General features: G+C 47.0%; 6 protein-coding genes across 6 annotated transcripts; 3 read left to right on the top strand and 3 right to left on the bottom strand.

The window, feature by feature from the left end:
- Positions 1-384: 384 nt before the first annotated feature.
- On the bottom strand, positions 385-1,112 carry AO090005000615 (signal peptidase complex subunit 2; the record flags this gene model as incomplete). Its single annotated transcript, XM_001817607.3, has 3 exons — positions 385-597; positions 660-958; positions 1,067-1,112. The coding sequence occupies 3 exons, from the start codon at positions 1,110-1,112 to the stop codon at positions 385-387; spliced, it is 558 nt and encodes a 185-aa protein (XP_001817659.1).
- A 383-nt stretch (positions 1,113-1,495) lies between these two features.
- Positions 1,496-2,438, top strand: AO090005000614 (ER membrane complex subunit EMC3; the record flags this gene model as incomplete). The annotated part of the gene is made up of 4 exons (XM_001817606.3): positions 1,496-1,543; positions 1,603-1,969; positions 2,024-2,185; positions 2,242-2,438. The coding sequence occupies 4 exons, from the start codon at positions 1,496-1,498 to the stop codon at positions 2,436-2,438; spliced, it is 774 nt and encodes a 257-aa protein (XP_001817658.3).
- A 309-nt stretch (positions 2,439-2,747) lies between these two features.
- On the bottom strand, positions 2,748-3,325 carry AO090005000613 (uncharacterized protein; the record flags this gene model as incomplete). Its single annotated transcript, XM_001817605.3, has 2 exons — positions 2,748-2,840; positions 2,894-3,325. 2 exons carry the CDS (start codon positions 3,323-3,325, stop codon positions 2,748-2,750), a joined length of 525 nt encoding a protein of 174 aa, XP_001817657.3.
- A 430-nt stretch (positions 3,326-3,755) lies between these two features.
- AO090005000612 (uncharacterized protein) lies at positions 3,756-4,396 on the top strand (the record flags this gene model as incomplete). Its single annotated transcript, XM_023234022.1, has 3 exons — positions 3,756-3,837; positions 3,895-4,168; positions 4,288-4,396. The coding sequence occupies 3 exons, from the start codon at positions 3,756-3,758 to the stop codon at positions 4,394-4,396; spliced, it is 465 nt and encodes a 154-aa protein (XP_023089031.1).
- A 56-nt stretch (positions 4,397-4,452) lies between these two features.
- Positions 4,453-7,255, top strand: AO090005000611 (MET18/MMS19 family protein; the record flags this gene model as incomplete). Its single annotated transcript, XM_001817603.3, has 3 exons — positions 4,453-4,581; positions 4,632-4,820; positions 4,868-7,255. 3 exons carry the CDS (start codon positions 4,453-4,455, stop codon positions 7,253-7,255), a joined length of 2,706 nt encoding a protein of 901 aa, XP_001817655.3.
- Positions 7,256-7,917: 662 nt separating this feature from the next.
- AO090005000610 (GPI anchored serine-threonine rich family protein) lies at positions 7,918-8,604 on the bottom strand (the record flags this gene model as incomplete). Its single annotated transcript, XM_001817602.3, has 2 exons — positions 7,918-8,394; positions 8,461-8,604. 2 exons carry the CDS (start codon positions 8,602-8,604, stop codon positions 7,918-7,920), a joined length of 621 nt encoding a protein of 206 aa, XP_001817654.1.

Consider the following 8,604-nt stretch of genomic DNA (forward strand, 5'->3'; position numbering starts at 1 on the left):
TCCTTTCTCTGGACAAATCACTTAGACGAGACACTATATATATCTTTTCTTTTTTCATAGAAGTTGGTTTCTGCGCGGCCGTCAAGCCGACAAAATGGACGCTGATCATTGAACCAACCAGTATTCTCTGTTTGCCTGCTTGATAGAACTCTTGGGATAGTCTCGGGCAGAACTAAATAACTACAGAGATAAAGATGGTGGATGCTGGAGGTTCGCTGAATACCTCACGCATAAAGTCCTTTTTACACACTACAAACCAGTAAAGAACAATCAAGTGACTTCTGCAGAGATAGGGGAATGATGAAATACTCCCATGTTGACCTTATTTCGAAATACACAAGTTGGCGCGCTAATCACCTTCTCTAGCTTCTCTTCCTGGCCCTCTCATTTCTCCTTTGCAGCAAGCCGCAGGACCTGGATCTCGCTTGCTAGCCACTTCTTAAGAGGCTCAGGGTGAAAAGTTCCATCTGCAGAAAACCAGGTTGTGAAAGACGTCTCTATTTCCTTTTCCTCGAGGACTTTGTTCGCAGAAGATGTATACTGCACACGGAGTTTATACAACGGAGAGTGTTTCTTCCCGGAGGAGCGAATGGTAATCTAACCAAATAAATAATTAGCTTAACACATTGGGCTAGTGCATCCCTTGCGATATAACCTACCGTTTCACCAGACTTGCGCTTTCCACGAAATACCTCACCAGCCTCCACGGCCCAGATCCAATATGTGAGCAAGGTGTTCAGGACAAAGTACGAAACCACGGCCGCTATGACCCATGTTGACTGTGTTGCCTCCCATCCTAGCGTGCGATCGGCATAGAATGTGAATGCTGCAATGGCGACGGCGGAATAGCCTAGAAGGAAGCGGACGTTGGTCTTCGTGTGGTCTTGAGTAAAGGCGTAGGGCTGGGGTAGGGTAGTTAAATGCGGTGCTAGGGCATCATCTGTTGTTGATTTAAGATCTAGAAATAATAATTAGTAACCGCTAATTTCCCTAGTCATAGTAGAAAACCCATAGGTTGTAGACAGGTGTAGCTGGTGTATTTCTTTTGTGTACATCTGCTACTAACCATTGACAGAGTAAACGGGCACTTTGTGTGCCTCTGCAGACGCCATTTCTAGTATGACTTTCCAAGTAGATAATTGTAATATCAAGGTTTCTCAAAGAATCAGAGAGTAATTTAGGAATTTTGTGGAAAATATTGAGGATGCTCGGTTTGTTTGCATAGATGCCAGCGAGGAGTTGCGGCGAGCTGGCCCTTTCGGGGAGCTGACTTAATGCGATTCGGCGCTAGTGAACACCCGCCCCCAGTCTAATCTCGTGGGGACCACAAGTCGGGAGCTCTCTTTTTACCTAAAGCATAGCTAAAAACAACCCATACCGTTGCTCTCAGCATTGCTCTTCATGGCCTTACAAGGGGTCGAGCAGACGATCCTTCGGGATCCAGCTTTATTGTGAGTTTCTGCGATGTCAATTCATCAAGAAAGAGACTGACACGATGGCGATTCACAGTTATTGGATCCTGTTCCCCATCACCATTGTTATGGTAGGTTCGAACAAATAAATCAGTGCAGAGTTTCACGCGATACTGACTCTTGCATACAGATACTGACAGGTATCCTTCGTCACTATGCTACAGTTTTGATGAACACCCCTCCTAAGCCTGCGTCTACTCTGGCCGAATCCCGTGAGCGTCTCTCGCTCCTGCGCGGAGTCAATCTCCGCAACAATGCTTCAGCAGTCCTCTCTAAAGATGCGTTTGAAATGCGCAAGAACTATCTTGTCTCAGCGTACCAAAGTGGCGAGTTCCTAAAGGACCCGGCCAGCCGCGGTCAACCCCCAGCAAATCCGATGACTGACCCTGCGGGCATGGAGGCTATGATGGGTATGATGAAGGGAAATATGATGATGATGATCCCGCAGACTCTTATTATGAGCTGGATTAATGCCTTCTTCTCTGGATTCGTTATCCGTATGTTTCCCGGCTGTTCCACGGCCCACTTTTCGTACTGACGAAGTGTAACAGTTAAGCTGCCGTTCCCCCTCACCATCCGGTTCAAGTCTATGCTTCAGTCTGGTGTCATGACTCGGGACTTGGACGTTAGGTGGGTATCCAGTTTGTCATGGTACTTCCTCAATTTGTTTGGTCTTCAGTCTGTGTTCGGGTTCATCCTGGGTAGCGACAACGGTTAGTCATTCTATTTTGTTTCCCGGGTACTCGTCTTTGTGCTAACCTTTGTGTAGCTGCGAATCACATGTCCCAACAAATGGCTACTATGAACCCTGCCATGGGTGCCAATCCCTTCCAGCCTGGCCAAGATCCCGATAAATTGTATCAAAGTGAAGCAGAGAACTTGGCAGTCATGGAACATTTTTGCATTTTGGATGGCATTGAGGACAGAATACTGCACAATATTGCTTCAAAGGAGGGCCTCATTTGAGTTCTTCTATTAGCACAGGCCCTCTTGTCTTATCTTTTATAAACTACGGGTGTATTAAAAGAACGGTGATATACAGAATTGATGAACGAAGTAGCTATGACGTATCTTGAGAGCCTGTCTAGATATCCGCTGAAGACTCTACTGCTTAATGTGAGTGGTTATGAAATGATTTTCCAGATAACTTTACGGTGATATACATTTCATTATTAAGACAGGTGTACGCCGATTCTTGACTCAAATCACGATAACGATTGGAGCATTTCCGTATATTTATTCGTTAAATCATCACATACGAGTTGTAAAGCAGATTCAACGGTAGTTGATAACGCCGTTCAAGATCCATACTTCACCATTTGAAACTTGTTCTGCAATACTGTCAACCTCAATATTTCCCGGTTGGATCTAAAACATGTTAGCACTTAAGGCCAAATATTCACAGGAAGCGGTGGTCGTACAAAGATCTTATCTCCATCTTTAGCCCAGCTCAACTTGTCTCCCCCAAGAGTCTCTACTTCATTCCCTTCATTCCAAGGGCTTCTGGGTACTATGTGAGCCTCTACAAAACGCTTCAGGTTGCTTTTCGCTCGGTCCTGCCCTTCCTGCCCTTCATAGGCCTTCGCCTCTCCGAACTGTGCATAGTCATCCGGATTCTCCCAAGGCTTACGCGGAAGTCCTTGGATTACGCTGTTGCGAGGGGCCAGGACGGTTACATTCTTTGTCGCATCGTTGAAGCGAGAATCGATGGGCTCAAAATCCCTCGTAAGAGAAGCAAAGATATTGATGCCACGGTTTTTAGGAAGAACATCGGATATCACAGGGCCATCACTGTCGGAATCCTGAGGCCGTCTGCTCCCCTCACTGGGCGGCATAGCAATATTAGGGGTCATGATGGGCTGCTGATTCTGAAGCCACTGCTTCAGTTCGCTGTTCTCCTGTAGGCGCTGTTCGTGCCGTAAGTGAGGCAGATCGACAAACGGACGCGGCAGACGCTTGCGAAGAGGAAAGCCCGATGCTATAGATATTGTGCAAATAATCAAAAAAATTAGAAAGATCGGTGTAAAGGTTTGGTGTCGCATTTTGACAAGCAATAATATCAGGTATCAATCCAATCGTTTATGCCGACCAACTAGCCAGTGACCCATGACGCAACTGTAAGTTACTTCCTATTCTGTCGCTGACCCACACGTGATATTGCGGAGAAATTCAATTCACGTGATATTTATCGATAAGGGCAGTCGGCAGCCACAAAAAGCGTCATGTTCCGGTCGCGGAGGAGGGGATCGAGCCATTTACCCCTCATTTGAGACGCTCGTGAAGATGTCGGCGTTGCAGACATTTCTGCTGGTCGTGGACCATGACAAGCAGGAGGCTAAGCAGATTGCTGAACGAATTGCTCAAGGTAACACCACTTAATGGATCATTATCAAGAAGGATTAGTTCTAACTATTGCTGGAAGATGTGGAGACCAAGAAAACGACCCTTATCGAAGTCGTTCAGTCTTTGGGAGAATACATCAATGATGAGGATCCGATCTTGCGAGGCAAAGCAGTTTCCTATCTCACTTCTGTGATTAAATCACTCCCGCCGAGGTTCCTTTCGAGACAACAAATTCAAGTCTTAACTACCTTCTTTTGTGACCGTATAGAAGATGGAGGAGCTGTCGCTGGGCTGGATACACTTCAGAAGTTGGATCGCTTCAACAAAGCATTAGCGGAGGAGGTCGCACAAGCGTGAGTACATGCTATATATTTGATCTGTTTGGGGACGGCTTCGTTAGCTTGTAGCGGACAACTACGAGCCGTCGAAGATGAGGACAAAATTGGGAAATAACTTGACTTACATTACCTAGCATCTTTGAACATTTTCAAGACCTGCAGTCTCGATCACAATCCCAGAGATTTCAAGTTTACCAGTTACTGAACGAACTGATGGTAAACCATCGTTCGGGTGGGTGTTAAAGCATTGTGATCCTACTCTATCTTTCCAGCGCTAACAGAGCCTAGCTCTCCACAGCATGGGAGACCACTCGCTGGTTGGAATAGTGGACCTTATGACAGGCGAAAAAGACCCTAGGAACCTCATGCTTGTGTTTTCTATCCTGAAGGTGGTGATGGTGGAATGGGATATCTCCAACCACGCCGAGGTATGCGCTATAAATCCTCTAGGGTTGATGCGAATAGCTAACAGTTAAAGCTACTTTTTGACTCCGTGTATAACTACTTTCCGATCACATTTAGACCACCACCGAATGACCCGTACGGCATTACAGCCCAGGACCTAAAAGATCGTTTACAGGATTGCATCTCATCGACGAGTCTATTTGCTCCACATTCTATTCCATCTTTGTTAGATAAACTGGACTCGACGTCACCGAATGTTAAGGTAAGATGACACTCGGCCTCTCAAAGCATCGCTGACAAGCCCAACAGAAAGATGCACTTAATGCATTGATTGCCTGTATTAACTCTTACGACCCGGATACTGTGTCCAGATATTCCATTACGATATGGGATGCTTTGAAGTTCGAAGTGCTCAATGCACAGGAGGAGCTTCTGTCTGAGTTGTCTTTGCAGGCTCTACAAGACATCGCTAAGCGATTATCAGAAGGTGTCTCGCAGGTCTCCGATCAGTTGCCTCTTGCACAATACATGCGGCCAATCACTAGGGAATGTAACGACCAATTACGAGAGCCACAACAGAAACAAGCGAAGCCTGCACAGCAGATTCTAGGCTTCTTATCCGCGGCTTCCTTTGCATCGTTTATGTTGGCTGTACAAGCAGTTGTCGCGCCGCTTCTGACGATCTATCAAGAAGCCGATGGCATCGCTAAGCAAAGGGCCCTCCTGGACACATTGGTGGTTCTTTTTGACTCCGCAATCAAGATTTTCGGTGAATGGACAACCCGTACACCTGAGACGAATATAGAAAATCCCCTGCTTGAGTTCAAAGATCAGTTTTCGGACATCTTTGGTCAGGCTTTAATGGGCGTGATCAAGGAAGAGGTGTCTTTCCGTGTCTCTGCTTTGAAGGGTTTCTTACGTCTTTCCACCCTGCGCAACTTCTTCCAAGATAATGAAGTGGGCTTGTTTGTGCAGTATCTTGACGAGATCCTTCTAAAGGAGGAATCCGTAGGCCGAGATGACCTGAAAAAGGAAGCAATTGCAGCTTTGACTGAAATTTCGAAGCATAAACCGAGGCTGATCATGGATATAACTTTCCCTGCTTTTGTGGCCACGCTTCCTGACTTTGACGATGGGACAAACTCCAATTACCTACCAACTCTGGAAAGCCTCGCACAAATTAGTGTCGAGAAGGATATTTTTGAGACATTAGTTCGTCGTTTACTTAGCAAGTTCAATATCTTGCTGCAAAAAGAACAACCAGGCTCTGTAGCCTACCCCAGGGCGATCCTTGTAACGATTCTCTATGTTATGAGCCAAAGAAAGATGGACCAAGACCCAAACTTGGAGCTGTACTACGACAAGATAGTGGTTAGCCTGTGCCGCAATGCCGCAATTTCAGCTTCAGGGAAGGCTAACAACAATATTTTGAATGATGCCACGGTCTTGGATACTCTTGGAAGACTCTGTAACCTCATTGTCCGGGCGTTGCCGAGAAACAAGCAGGATGAAGTTGCGGAGAACGTCTATACGCTGTACTCTTCCGCTGACGACTTTCCATCGGTTCCATTTTCGCAATCAGCTAGCGATGATCAACAGCGCACGATGATCATTTCGACGTATCTCCTTGCAGGACTCCCGACTGATTGCGCTAGTCTCCCTTATACCAGCCCCAACATGTCTGCTTTGCTCTTCGATGTAGTAAAGCGGTCTACCACTGAATGTGCACCTGCAACTCATCTTGCACTATTGCGCCATCTTTCTCTTTTAGTGAACAAGTTCCTGCCCAAGTCCGAACTGAGCCTTGCTACAGAGTTGTTCGACACGCTCCTCCCTTCTAATGCTGAGGGGAAGACACTTAGTCCTGAGTCTATCAAGACCCTTTTCTGGCTTTCAAAAGCCCTAGTTTTGCGTCTTGCACCAAAGACATCAGATCATCTGACTTCCTTGCTATCGCTTCTATCATCCCCAGACAAAGTAACCAGCACCACAGCTGCTCACGGTTTCGCAATTCTCCTTAGAGACGACGACGTGCTCTCCACCGCGAACGGAGCCAACATCCGCCTACTCTCGAAACAACGTGTTTTCACGACTCTGGTGCCTCTCATCTCAAGCAAGATCCGCGAAGTCAATGTTGCAGGCAGTGACTCGCCGACCCCCGAACATATCAAGCCGGCACACTTAACAGCTTTGTCTGGAATTCTATCCACCATTCCCCCATCTCTGGTAATGCCTGAGCTCCCCACTCTCCTACCTCTTCTCCTCCAAAGTTTGGACCTTCAAACATCGGAATCCCAATCCGTCCGAATCGCAACCCTCGAGACCCTTGCCGTCATCATCCGCGATAACGGTGTCGGGGTCATTGAAGAATGCGGTCATATCCAAAGCCTGGTAACCCGTCTCCTCAAAACAGCAGAACATAAACCCGCGGGCGATAAGGCGGCCGCAGTGAACAGTCCCCGACTGCGTGCCGATGCCCTAAGATGTCTTTTCTTGCTCGCGCAGACACCAGTCTCTGATGCCCCCGCCGTTGCTAAAGCAGGGAAACTATCCCCACTTCTACCGGTAAAGGCTGAGGTGGTTCGCTCTTTGGGCTTCGTTCTGGATGACCCGAAACGTGATGTGCGTAAAGCTGCTGTTGATGCTCGTGGTGCCTGGCTCAGGGGTGTGGATGATCCTCCTGATGACGATGAGTAAATGATTTTTATCTTTGTGCTCCTATATTGGTGTTCTATTACATATATAAGGGCCTTCCTTTTCCTGACTCGGTTAGGCCGGAAGGGTAAGGAGAATGCATCTGATAGATAGAAAAATTTCGGGGTTCGTTTGTCAAAAAATTTGGCAAGGGGCACTGCATACATGATACATGCATGTGCGGCATGGCACAAAAGTTTTGAAGCTTGAGCTACATATCTTCAAGAGTTATGAAGTACGCTATGATTCGGCGAAAGGATATGATTATCGTGATTCCCTAACAAAATGCCATTTGACATTCATAACACTTTTAGAACATTTTGCCAGGACTGGGGCCAGCCAAGTTTTGTTGTTTGACAAATTAAGAGATGTAATACTCCAACAAGATGCCTTATAACCGTGAAAAGAAAAAATATTATCTGAGATCCACCATAGGGATCTAAGAAGAAAAAGCTCCAGCGGGATCATGAAGAGGCTAGTACTACTCAACAATCTCTCCGAGGGATACGAACGAGCGGATGGGTATTAATATATACATGGCGAACACATAAACAACCACTGCTGGGACCACAGCTGCCTCCAACTTGGAAGGACAGAAAAAAATGAACGAACCGATGAATGTGAACATGCGTCGATAAGGCTGGTTTACACAACCCGTTTTCGTTCTAATAGTTGAGGTACAGAACAGCGACGACGGCCAGGATCAAGTTAGGCGACCAGTTGCGAAGAGACGCATCGTCTGACTGCGTCTTAGCAGACACGGCACTTTTATTGGAAGTGTGGTTATTACCCGTACTTGGTTTATCATCATGTTTGACATGAGTAACTGTAATAGTCGCGTTGTTGCCCTTTGCGACACCCGTTGTCCCGTTACGCGGAGCTGTACTGAAATCTGGGGAGTTAGGGTCCTCATCGGGACGCGGCCCCTTTGAAGATGGTGCTTGGCCGTTGGGATGCTCGACAATTATATGTCCGGTGTAGTTGATTTCTTCGTTTTGTTGAATTTGCAGAGCGTAATCTGAGCCATCCTGCAGGTCATCATTGGCCTTCCAGGTGTATTCATTCCCACGGGCATCACGCGTAAGGACATACACGTCGCCAAGGTCGTTCGCCGCGCCCCTGAGAAGGGTAATAGTCGTGGGCTGCAAGATTTCGATGTCAGAGTATAATCAACGATGGGGGATGACCAAGGCCTGGACACAACATACGAGGTCGGGGTCACCGATCCACTTCACGGTATTGTCTTCACCAGTATGGATGACACCTGGCCACTGAGTGAAGGACAATGCATCTGTCATGCCAATATGGGCCAAGCAGGCAATGGCTGCGAAGACAGATTCGAACGCACGCAT

This window comes from Aspergillus oryzae, chromosome 1 (assembly GCF_000184455.2).
Source record: "Aspergillus oryzae RIB40 DNA, chromosome 1".
Lineage (NCBI taxonomy): Eukaryota > Fungi > Ascomycota > Eurotiomycetes > Eurotiales > Aspergillaceae > Aspergillus > Aspergillus oryzae.